General features: G+C 52.7%; 1 protein-coding gene across 1 annotated transcript; it reads left to right on the forward strand.

Moving 5' to 3' along the window:
- Positions 1–873: 873 nt before the first annotated feature.
- On the forward strand, positions 874–10,737 carry idh3g (isocitrate dehydrogenase (NAD(+)) 3 non-catalytic subunit gamma). Its single transcript, XM_088926932.1, has 13 exons — positions 874–979; positions 2,348–2,395; positions 3,573–3,670; positions 4,003–4,118; positions 5,372–5,432; positions 6,362–6,494; positions 6,850–6,983; positions 7,093–7,195; positions 8,057–8,203; positions 8,418–8,512; positions 9,028–9,088; positions 9,338–9,450; positions 9,739–10,737. The coding sequence occupies exons 1-12, from the start codon at positions 899–901 to the stop codon at positions 9,440–9,442; spliced, it is 1,182 nt and encodes a 393-aa protein (XP_088783058.1). The 5' UTR covers positions 874–898; the 3' UTR covers positions 9,443–9,450; positions 9,739–10,737.
- Positions 10,738–12,771: the final 2,034 nt, after the last annotated feature.

Below are 12,771 nucleotides of genomic sequence, written 5' to 3' on the forward strand. Positions count from 1 at the left end.
AGACCTTTCCACAGAACACCAGCAGGCAGTGGTCCACACTTTGAGAAGCACTGTGTTCAGGTGCACATTTCCATAGAGTGACAGGATATATCTTCAGTGAAGCTCTTGTTTGGCACAATCCACACACAAGTGATGTGACAAGTCAAGACAGAACAATAATAATTGCTTACACTTATAAAGCGCTTTTCTGGACACTACATTCAAAGTGCTTTACAGGTCCTGGGGATCCCCTACACCCCCACCAGTGTGCAGCCCCACCTGGATGATGCGCCAGTACTCTCCCCACACACCAGCTCTCAGTGGGGAGGAGAGCAGAGTGATGAAGCCTGTTCAGAGAGGGGGGTTATCAGGAGGCCATGATTGGTAAAGGCCAGGGGGAAATTTGGCCAGGACACTGGGGTAACACCCCCACTCTTTTCGAGAAACGCCCTGGGATTTTTAATGACCATGGAGAGTCAAGAACTCGGTTTTATGTCCCATCCAATGGACGAGGCCGTTTTTTACAGTATGTTCCCCACACACCAGCTAACAAAGAACATGTTTTCAGAGCCAAGACTCCTAGGAAATTTGTATGAAAGGATCTTAGTCAGAAAACTAGACAGAGCAGTGCCACCAGTCTGTGGGTGACAAAGAGGAAGTGTCCTCGGATAGTTTTGGTGGAGATGTTCATGAATTTCAGCTATATAAATGAGTATCTCTTACATTCATATCTGTCCAGCAAAAATATGAAATATCGGTTAATAAACGTTAGCCCCCTTAGCGCTTGGTTCAGCTTCATATAATAATGCAGCCTCCCGGCGTCGGGGGGCGCTAGACTACCGGGGGCGCTGTTTTGTCACCGGCCTGCCCCGCTTGACGTTTGAAGACGCAAGAAGCCCAGTGTCTCCGCACTGTCAAGATGGCGCTGCGCTGCTCCGTGCTCGCTGTCTCAAAGCTGCTCAGACCCGCATTAACCGGGCGAGTGGGGGGCTCGGCGAGGGTAAGACGTTGCTCTTTTTCTCCGCCGCGCTTTGTGAGCCGGTGACCCGTGGCCGGGCAGGCGATGGAGCTCCCTGCGGTAGGATGCGACAGTGACGGCAAGGTCAGGGAAGCGCTGAGGATGTGGGGAGGAGGTAGAGGTTTAGTTTTAATTCAGCAGTCGAGTGGTGTTTCGGGAGTGACCCCCGCTTTAAAAATGCCAGCTGACCACAGCGAAATTATACTTTTTTTTTCTCCCCCCCCCAAGCGAAGTATAAACGCCTGCCGTGCCTTTCTGCGTGGGGCTGGGCTCTCGCTGTCGCTGCTTCTGCTGCGGTGTTGGAGTACGGTCCTCCGTGGTGCTTGGTGTTGTGTCAGTGCCTTTCCTCTCAAAAGCTTGTTTTAAATGTGCTTTGGCGATGCAGGCTGAGGTCTTCATCGTGGGCGGGTAAACACTGCATTATTTTTCGGGGTGGTATCATTGTCTCTGTGATCGCGCTAGATCTGTGTGGTAGTTTTTAGTGCTGTCGTCTCGAATCTGTTCTGTGTTTAATAACGCAACAGATGACATGTTTTTTTTTTTATCGTGAACTGGGACTGCACTGAGACGGCAGGGGTGAGAGAGGCGCAGCTTTCTCCGAGAGTTGGTGCGCTCTGCTGTGGCGGAGGGGTTATTGACTCCTGCAAGGGAGTCAAGGGGAAGGCATGGAGGAAGAGGGGCAGTGAAGGGAGAGGTTCTCTCCGGTTCTTCGTCACGCTGACCCCTGACAGATTTGATCGTTATTCTGTTCTACACTCGCCGCGCTACAGCAGTGCAGTCCGACTGTGGAGTGTCTTTATCGCGAGTTGCGTGTGCTGTTTCAGAGTGCAGTTGTAAGCGCACAGTGCCCTAGTAAAGTCACTGACAGAGGTACAGTATGATGTTCAAAAATGTGTCCAGGCTGCTTTGAAAGAAGAGATCTAAAAATGTGCTAGCTAGCTGCCTACCTGTTCATTATTAGCAATGAACGATCTCTTCTTTTACAGCCTGTGACAGTACAGGCAGCAACATTATTCCCCTGAAGAAGATCGTGAACCTTTTCCTCTCTCTTTAATTCTGCTGTTCCTCTTGTCCAGTTTGTCTGTGGGACACCCATGCTGCGTCTTGCACTACGTTTCTGCGCGGCTCATTACTGTGGATTTGCCCTGCGGTTTGGTTGAGCGCTCTTCTCCGTGTTACACACCATGGATTTCTATGGTTGTCTGATGAATCCGTGCAGTGTGTTGAGAGATGGCTACTTGGCCCGTCCAGCCTGATTTGTTTCTAGTAGTTATTTGATCCGTGAGCTGAGGTGCTTTGTAGCAGTGAGTTATTAGTAATAACAGCCCGGTGGTTTCCTCGTCTTTGCAGGTGTTTGGAGCGGCGGTGACCAGTCAGAGGGAGAAGTCGACTTCCTCGGTGAGTTGTGTCTCTGCAGAGCTCCCTCTAGTGGACAGGGAGTGTATTAGCAGCACAATGCTGTCCTGCCTGAAGGACAGCTGCTGTGTACTATATACTGTATGCAGTACACTTTGATCCAGACCGTTTTCTGTCCAACGCTTCTGAAATGTGTTGAACTTGACATTTTTAAGTTATTCTCTCTGTGTCTCAATAAATAATTTCAGCAGACCCAGGGAGAATAAGACCCCCATTGTATGGCTGTTTGAGCCAGCAACCTTTATACATTTTCAGTAACTTAAGCTGACAAACATTATGCTGGCAAACTGGATTAAGAGGTGGTCTTTTCACTTTTCACTCTTTGTCTGTGCCATAGGTCCTTTTTCTCAACAGGACTAATATACCTCTTACTTTAGTTTAATTTACCTTTTAACCTCATCTTGTCAAATCTCAGAAACTGAGACTGAGGAAAACCAGGTTCCTGCCGTAAGTGGTGCTGGTGGACCAGTAGGTGGCGCTCTGCGCTCTGGACTAGAATTTCCAGTATCCCGGTATGGTGCTGCAGGAGATTCAGTCCTTTGGATGAGACGTTAAAATCCAGGTCCTGAACGTCACGTGACACTGTTCCTTCTTTATCGTGTTGGTGAGGTCATTTCTCACTCCTCCCCCTGATCAACAGCTAATGCCGTCTCCTCTCTTATTCCCTGCCTCCTGCTTCCCTGCGCCCGCCCTGCCCTGCTGACCGGAGCCAGATCATTGTGAGTATGGTTCTTCACTTGAGCCTGCCTGCCCTGCGGGGCTCAGCGTAGCACAAGCACACCCGCAGCGTGCCTGCAGACACAGTGCTGTGCTGCACTGTCTCGCCCCGGGATGCTGAGCAGCTTGGGCTCACGTCCTGTACTGAAACGGACGAGGACATCCGGGCTTTGAAATTGAAGGAAATGTTGGAATTGTGCTGTAGTGTACAGTGGCCAGCGCTGACAGTGTTCCTTGATGATTCGGCGTCTGTGACGGAATGATTTAAGGAGCAGCAGCTGAGTGATCTCGGATGCTGAGCTGTGTCTGCTTGAGTGTGCGCTGGTACATCAGTGGCCTGCAGTGTTTTTGTTTACAGAATTGCGTGTTTTAGAAATCACACCCATGCCCACGCAGAGCTGTCCTTGTCTTTGTGTGTCTCACTCGCCCGTCTCCTCTACAGCCCCCTCCAGCGAAGTACGGCGGCCGGCACACCGTGACGCTGATCCCAGGCGATGGCATCGGGCCCGAGCTGCTGAACCACGTCCGCGAGCTCTTCAGGTGCACAGACCTGCCTGTCACCGCTGCAGGCACTGACCATCCTGCAAATGTACCGTCTGATGCACGCGCAGACTGATGCGAATCTGCTCTCACTGCACAAAACCGCAGGCGTCGACTGACGATGTACTGCGCACTCTGTGTGACTCTGCTGGTATATACTATCGCTTTCAGACAGTGGCTGTGCTGTCAGCACTGATGCATGCACCCTGTGCTGCACACATTGACCCGTATGTACACCGCACGCAGTGTGTGACATCGTGCTGTAGACTGTTATGTAGAGAGGGCGTTGCACAGTGCGAACAGGAGGTTATACTATGTGTCTTGTTGCACAGGTTCTGCTGTGTGCCTGTGGATTTCGAGGTCGTCAATGTGAACTCGTCTCTCACCGAGGAGGATGACATCAACAACGCCATCACTGCCATCCGCCGCAACGGGGTGGCGCTGAAGGGTCAGTGTGCGTTTCCTGTTGCGCGGTGCATACAGGTATAGGCAGTATGAGTGTTCTGCATAGTTCGTGTATTCAATCCAAGTAAATTTACAAAGGATTCCAATAAAGAGTAGAGTATGGCCAACAGCTATGCCATCCTGGAACTCAAAACTGGCAGTCCACTGAAGCTCAGCAGGTGTGAGCCTGGCCAGTACCTGGATGGGAGACCTCCGGGGAAAAACTAAGGCTGCTGCTGGAAGAGGTGTTAGTGGGGCCAGCAGGGGCACTCACCCTGCGGTCTGTGTGGGTCCTAACGCTCCAGTATAGTGACGGGGACACTATACTGTAAAACAGGCGCCGTCCTTCGGATGAGACGTAAAACCGAGGTCCTGACTCTCTGTGGTCATTAAAAATCCCAGGGCGTTTCTTGAAAAGAGTAGGGTGTTACCCCAAAGTCCTGGCCAAATTCCCATTGGCCCTTACCAATCATAGCCTCCTAATAATCTCCATCTATGAATCGAGTGTTCTGGTGCACTATGGCTGCTGTCGCATCATCCAGGTGGGGCTGCACACTGGTGGTGGTGGAGGGGATCCCCATTACCCGGAAAGCGCTTTGAGTGGAGTGTCCAGAAAAGTGCTATATAAGTGTAAGCAGTTATCATGAAGAGTACACTGAGGTAAAAACAACCTGAATGGCTCAGTGACATGTGATACGCATTGTCAGCAGTGCAGAAACCCAGCCTGTAGAGGGCAACGTGAGTCTGAGGTGTGTGGGGTGAGGGGGCAGGAGCACCAGCGTGTGCTTCAGAGCGGTCCTGACCGAGGAGGTTAACAGCCACACCTGAAGCACAGCTGAGAGAGTCTTGGTGATGAATTTTTGTACAACAACATTGCTGGGCTGTATTTACTGCTCCGGGTTAAAGGCCGACCTTAATGGAAACTGCAGTATTTCTCCCGGCCTCGGCCAGTGGGGTGGCGAACACTCGCGTGGTCCTGTTCCGTTTGTCCAGCTAATCCCACACTTGACCGGCATGGGAGATCAGCTCTTCCTCCAGCTTGTCTGGCCCTGGACATGCAGACATAACCATTTTGCGGACCACCCTGCCTCTCCACACATCTAATAGAGATGTGACCTTTAGTTTAATCACATTTTTTTTCTTATCTGTGACTTTTCCGAAATTCCACAGCGCACCCATTTAATATCTAAAGGCACGCAGGTTGAGAGACGCTTAATAATCCAGCGTCTCCGTTTCGTTGTGCGTCTGTCTCTCCAGGCAATATCGAGACCAACCACACCTTGCCTCCCTCCCACAAGTCCAGGAACAACCTGCTCCGGTGAGGCTGGTCCCGAGCCCTCCGGCCCAGCCCGTCCTCTGCGGGTCTCCGAGAGTCCTGGGACAGCCGGGGCATGGCTCGCCACAGTGTGGGAGATTCAAGAAATAGCCTGGCACTGGGGGGGCCCTGCCGGCAGTGGGGTACAGATCGCACTCCCAGTGCACAGCAGACGGGTCCAGCGCAGGTCTTACCGAGAGCTGCAGGCTCTTGAATAGAAGTGCAGGAAGTCCACACTCTCGGTTAGGCTCGTTTATGAGAAAGGTGCTGTGAGTTTATCGTGTATGCATACAGGAGTTGATCAGCCACAGAAGCAAAAGGCAGTTCAAAGTACCAGCTGGAACTGTTCTCATTTATATAGACAAGCAGTTACAAAAACAAGCACAAAAAGGAATAGATAACACATTTGTGCTGTAAAGCGTAAAGCAAAGATATCGCAGGACAGCTCCAAACATCCACACCCTACTCGTCTTTGAACATTATCTTTAAGTCCAGCGCAATTTCAGTTCAGTCTGTTGCTCCTGTTACTTCTCAGGCAGTTTTTCTGCCCAGACAGCTAAGAGCTACAATGTGTTCTTAAACTTTTCCTTCAGAAGTGAGCTATCAAGTGCTGGATGTCTCAGGCTTGTTGGTTGCTTTTGATTATGTTTGTAGGAACAGTGACTTGGGAGCTAAAGCAGTGTAAAAAATCTCTGGGGCTTCCTCCTTCCTGTTTGTGTAAGAGCTGTCTGTTAAGAGGCGAAACAGACTAAAAAGCTATCCAGGAGGCGTGCCCCAGTGAGGCACAGCTACAGTTATGTCTGGTCTATTGTAGGATTTTATTTTTTGGTTATTCGGTCAAGAAAAAAGTTGTTTTTGCGCACTTCGGAGCAGGCGGCTGCCTGCCTGCGTGTGTCTCGGTGCTGATGTTGGCGTCATCCCCCCCCCCCCAGCACCAGCCTGGACCTGTACGCCAACGTGATGCACTGCCAGAGTCTGCCAGGGGTGCAGACGCGACACCGCAACATCGACATCATGATCATCCGGGAGAACACTGAGGGGGAGTACAGCAGCCTGGAGCACGAGGTGAGAGGGGGTGGGAGAGCTGGGAGAGCTGGGAGAGGGAGGGTGGGAGAGCTGGGAGAGGAGGGAGGGTGGGAGAGCCGGGAGAGGATGGATGGAGGGAGGGAGGGAGGGTGGGAGAGCCGGGAGAGGATGGATGGATGGATGGAGGGAGGGAGGGAGGGTGGGAGAGCCGGGAGAGGATGGATGGAAGGAGGGTGGGAGAGCTAGGAGAGGAGAGAGGAGAGAGGGTGGGAGAGCCGGGGAGAGGTTGGATGGAGGGAGGGAGGGTGGGAGAGCTAAGAGGAAGGGAGGAGGGAGGGAGAGGTGTCTGTCAGTGTTGTCAGTATCCCTGTCCTTCCCTCTCCCCGTCTGTCAGAGTGTGCCGGGAGTTGTGGAGAGCCTGAAGATCATCACCAAGCTGAACTCGCTGCGCATCGCCGACTACGCCTTCCGCCAGGCGCGGCAGAAGGGTCGCCGCAAGGTCACTGCCGTGCACAAGGCCAACATCATGTGAGCCAACCGCGTGCCGCTACCACAGCGACCGGCGCGTGCACCCCTGCGTCCACTCCCGCTGACCCGCTGACCCCCCGTCCCTCCGCCTCTGTCTCTGTCTCTGCAGGAAGCTGGGCGACGGCTTGTTCCTGCAGTGCTGCAGGGAGGTGGCGTCTGGGTATCCTGACATCACCTTTGACAGCATGATCGTGGACAACACTACAATGCAGGTAACGCGCTGCCGTCCTCCTTACGGAAAGCTGCACCCTGGCAGAGACTGGCAGGGCATCGACATTCCTGTTGGGAATGGGGCATGTTACGCAGAGGGTGGTGGGAGTGTGGAACAAGCTGCCCAGCCATATTGTTGAAGCTGTTCCCCTGTCTTCTTGAAGGAAACAGCTGGATGAGACCCTAGGATCAATTAACTACTGTAGACCAACTTGGCTAGGTAGGCTGAACGGCCTCCTCTTGTTGGTAAACCTTCCCCAGTGGACTATCTTTGTAGAGCAGGGTCTCTGAATCCTGGTTCTCAGGTTGCATTGTCCTGTCGTGAAGTTGGGTGATGATGATGGAATATTTGAGACGGTGGAAATTCCTGTCTCCTTTTATAACTTCTTAACCCCTCTGCCTCTCTCCCAGCCTCGGAGGGCAGCAGTATGTGTGTGTATTAAGCCCTCTGCCTCTCTCCCAGCCTCGGAGGGCAGCAGTATGTGTGTGTATTAAGCCCTCTGCCTCTCTCCCAGCCTCGGAGGGCAGCAGTATGTGTGTGTATTAAGCCCTCTGCCTCTCTCCCAGCCTTGGAGGGCAGCAGTATGTGTGTGTGTGTGTATTAACCCCTCTGCCTCTCTCCCAGCCTTGGAGGGCAGCAGTATGTGTGTGTGTGTGTATTAACCCCTCTGCCTCTCTCCCAGCCTCGGAGGGCAGCAGTATGTGTGTGTATTAAGCCCTCTGCCTCTCTCCCAGCCTCAGAGTGCAGCACTATGTGTGTGTGTGTTTATTAACCCCTCTGCCTCTCTTCCAGCTTCATTGCAGGCTTGCTGTGGAACAGTGTGTGTACTAACTCCTGCCTCTGTCTGCCTCTCTCCTCCCAGCTGGTCTCCAAGCCTCAGCAGTTTGATGTCATGGTGATGCCCAATCTCTATGGCAACGTGGTGAGCAATGTGTGCGCGGGGCTGGTGGGCGGACCAGGCCTGGTGCCGGGGGCCAACTACGGGCGGGACTACGCCGTCTTCGAAACGGTGAGTCCGTCCCACAGCCCTGCCGGTGGCTGTGCTTCCTGTTCTCGCAGGGGAGAGAGGGGCGCAGGGGTGAGGCGGGACAGGGGTAGACCGAGAGAGGAGGAGAGTCAGAAAGAGACGAGCGAGAGGAGGAGTGAGAGACTAGCCCACTGGGCTGAAGGAGTGTTTGGAGTCCTGACTGCCCAGTAACTGTCTGTCTCTTGTTTTCACCAAGGCCACTAGGAACACAGGAAAGAGCATTGCCAACAAGAACATCGCCAACCCCACCGCCATGCTGCTGGCCAGCTGCATGATGCTGGACCACCTGAAGTGAGTCAGACGTTGTGGAGTGACTGCGCTGCCGCTCACTGCCCCGCCCTGTGTCTGCATGTCCCGCAGGGCACCGCCTGCCCAGCCCTGCCCTGTGTCTGCATGTCCCGCAGGGCACCCCCTGCCCTGTGCTGCCACTCCAGTGCACTATACTAGTTTTATACTATTTTGGTACTGGGTGAAACACCCTACTTCTGTGGCAGTGGAGAAGAGTGGCTCTTTAGCTGAGCTCTGTTCTACCCTTTAGATAGGTTTAATTAGGTAGTAAAGGGCTTTCATTCGCTTTCGACCAAATGGGACCAAAAGTTCAGATTTGTCCTTTTAGAGGCGTCTCAGGTAGTATGAAATGTGGCTCTTCCTCAGGTGGTCTGAGCAGGCCGCTGTCGAGGCGGGGCTGCTGGTCAGGGACTGGTTCAGGCGCAGGGCCAGTAAGGGGTTGGGGGTCACCATCACTCACACAGTCTTGCTCTTTCTCCTCCTGCCTCGCCCCCCCCACCCCCCGGTTGCCGATCCAGCTTGCACACCTACGCAGCGATGATCCGAGGCGCCGTGCTCAAGACCATGAACGAGACCCGGGTAAGAGTCGCCCCAGTGCTGACCCTCGACCCCCATGTGGACTTGGGGGTCCGGGTCTGTTCCACTTCCTGTTTCCTGTGTTTTGTGGTGTTTTGGCAGGCGGGCGGGGGGTGGCTGAGTGTCCAGGCAGGTGTCTCCGCAGCTCTGGGCTGCGCTCACCGAAGGAGCGTCTCGGCCGTCCTGTGCTGGGCTGCGCCCGCGCTCTGACATCCGCACCCCGCTTTTGACTGTGGCCTGTTGTTTCCCCAGCTGCACACGGCGGATATCGGGGGTCAGGGCACAACCTTGGAGGTGGTCCAGTCCATCATGAGGCTGATTCAGAGCAACGGACCACAGACCACCCAGGCCTTCTGAGTCTGCAGGTAATACTGAGCCTCCCTGACCACACAGGGGGCTCCAGCTGAGCCTCCCTGACCACACGGGGGCTCCAGCTGAGCCTCCCTGACCACACGGGGGCTCCAGCTGAGCCTCCCTGACCACACGGGGGCTCCAGCTGAGCCTCCCTGACCACACGGGGGGCTCCAGCTGAGCCTCCCTGACCACACGGGGGGCTCCAGCTGAGCCTCCCTGACCACGCTAGTGCTGCCACCTGCACACAGGCTGGGAGTCCTGCCCCACTCTCACTCTGCACCTCTCCACTCTTCTTCCAGGAGGAGGGCTCTCCGACAGCAGTCTTCGGAAGACCCCGTCGCCCACAACGTGTGTCTATTTCTCCTTGCTGCTCATACCTGTTGTCTTTTAAAGTCGTCTCGGAGAGACGGGGCTACTGTGGGGGTTCAGGGCTCCCCCTTCCCCCCACTCCCCTGCTCTCCCAGGCCTGGCTGCAGGAAGCACTTCGCCGATGAAATCCTTCACTTCCTTTACCCAGACGGACGCTCTTCCCCTGCGCTGGGACTTGTGGCCTGTTTGGCTCCGGGAGTTCTGCTCCTCCCAGGGCGGGTCGGGGCGCGGGCGGGTGCTCTCGTGAGCGTGCCGGCCCAGCCCTCCGCCTCTCCCCGTCTCGGGCTGCAGGAGCGAAAGGAATTCTCCGGGAGCCGGAGGAGGTTTCCGTGCGTGCCTGCCTGGAGCGCCGGGGAGAGCGGCCGGCTCTTTTTGGTTTCACTGCGGAGCGACGGCGAATCCCGGGAGTCAGGAACTGGATCCCCTGTGGCTGAAGGCACGCAAGAGGAGAGGGGTCTCCCGTGGTCCGGCGCCGGAGCCCCACTGCTCAGCCGCGTCGGCTCTCGCGTGTACCTGTGTACCGACCGACACGCTGGCAGGTCGCCTCTGTTAGGGGATACTCCGAGACTTGTTTTCCATTCCTTACTGCCTTGGTTCCTTGTCTGTTTTGCTCATATAATGTTTCTGCCGCAGACATTTCAATACAAACATCCCCAAGAACATATGAACCCCACAACAGAACAGACCACACCAGCTGGAATGTGCTGTTGTGTTGAATGTTCATTTCTGTTTTCACAAATACTGTATGTGGCTGTTGAGAAGGGTTTTCCCCTGTTAGATCTTTTGACCATATGCTTTTGTGCCAGAATAAGATATTTATTGTGGGTTTGTGTTCATTATGAATGTTACTTCTCGCTGTTCCCTGTGCATGCTTCATGATTAAACAAGCTCTGCACTCTCGCGGCAAAGAAGAGACTGGGCAAACCATCCTTTTTGTCTCGTTTTTGCAGTAATACAAAGTCCGTTGTCCCTGCAGAAGGAGCAACTCTTAAATAGTTTTGAAAACCCTCCAGGAAATAAAGGTTAAGTAGTAGCTGTGCCTTAATGATGTGACCTTTTCCACCTCTGTGTCATGCACTATAATAACACTTGTAACAGCGTCACGGTGCACTGTACTGTCGCTTAGAGCTAAATTCAGACCATTGCAGTAGCTGAACTTTCCGTTTCGGTTTTTGTTGCATAATCGGTCGTGTTAGTAGCACACCAGCGGGAAGATTGCAGGGGTGTTGTGAGTTTCTCTTCCTTCACGGTGGGACCCCCTTTTGAGTTTCCAGAAACGTTGCGAGGATCACCACATACCAGTGGCCAACTTTTACACTTGGCTCCAACCCGACAAGAACCACGACACTGTGAAATATCCATGATTTGTAAACAGTTTTAATGCACGTGATTTTTTGACGTTCTTTTTCATTACCTCAATATATGTGGACGAAGCCAGGAGTGCATGTAGTAACTTCACGAGACCGCTGGTGTTGTTTCGCTGACTTCAAAGACAGAATGTCAGGTTACAGCTGTGACCGTTGTATCCTAAAACCTGATTCTGCCTTCGCTTTTCCTTGTCTGTGGACCCCTGTGCTGGTGTGTGACTGGGGTTTGTGATGTTTCCGGAGTGCTGTTGTGTGATGGAAGTATTTTGTACATTTCAAAAATACCAAAAGGACTGGAGCTCTTTAGAGTTACTGAGAGCAAAAGAATATCTGCGCTTTATAAACTCCATAGATCTTGATTTTATATTGGGTGGCACCGTGGCACACTGGTTAGCATTGCTGTCTCGCAGTGCTGGGGCCCTGGACTCAGTTGCTGCGGTGCTGTCTGTGTGGAGTCTGCATGTTCTCCCCATGTTCACATGGGTTTCCTCCCAGGTGCTCTGCTTTCCTCCCACAGTCCAAAGACATGCTGGTAGGTTAATTGTCTTCTGGAAAAGTTGGTCCTGGTGTGAGTGTGTCTCTGTCTGCCCTGTGATGGACTGGCATCCCGCCCAGGGTATACCCTGCCTTGTGCCCATTGCTTTCTGGGATAGGCTTGGTCTCTCCCGCCACCCTGTACTGGACAGAGTGGTTAGAAGATGGATCAATGGATGAAATATCCCTGTGAGCACATTCTACTCCATCATCACGAAATGGGGCATGCACAGTACTACCAAGACCGCTAGCTCAGGTCGTCTTTCCAAACTGAGCAGCCAGGCAAACAGGGTACTGGTGACAGATGCAGCTGTGAGTCTAACAATAACAACGCTGGAAGATCTACATGATCAAATGCAGATTTCAAATGGAGTTACTGTACATACTAAGAGGTGTACTAGTTAGTACCGTGTTAAATCGCTTAGTCTATAGCAAGACTTGTTCTAAATTAGTCCCTTAATGTAATATCCTTTAGAGGGCAGTAGCAGTGTACACTACCCACAGGATGGGCCACAGTTATTTCCCTGCTTTCAGTTGGTTGCAATAAACACTTTCAGTTTAAAAAGAAAAGTCCCTAGTCATTAAAAAGTACTTGGAGTTCTCTGGAGCATTTCTGTCCAGTTTCTCCTCCCCCTTCGTAGTGCTTTGTTTTAAAAAATCACATGGTTTTTGGAGAGCACCGAGAGCTTTTTTTCCCAAAACTAAAATGCGATTGTTATAGGGAATGAGTAGAATAAAATGTTTGCATTGTTTTTTTATTTCCGTACTTCTGATCAAGTATGACTGGGATACACCGAGACATCTGAGTAATTTCTAGAAGTAAAACACAGCTAGAAACAGTCTTGTGTACTCATCTGAGTTTCACTGGATCCACAGCCAGTAGAAAGTGGCAGCTGTAGTAGTAAGTAAAGGGCTGTGAACTCCTCAGTATATAACAACAGTCCAGCGACATGAACATTGGTCGGCTCCTAACGACACGCTACTCAGTCGGTTCAAGCTTTATGGCTGCTTAGCTAGGGTCTTCACATTGCATGCTGTCTCAGGTCAGAGCATCGAATGGAC

The sequence above is a fragment of the Atractosteus spatula genome, chromosome 2 (assembly GCF_055471065.1).
Source record: "Atractosteus spatula isolate fAtrSpa1 chromosome 2, fAtrSpa1.hap1, whole genome shotgun sequence".
Lineage (NCBI taxonomy): Eukaryota > Metazoa > Chordata > Actinopteri > Semionotiformes > Lepisosteidae > Atractosteus > Atractosteus spatula.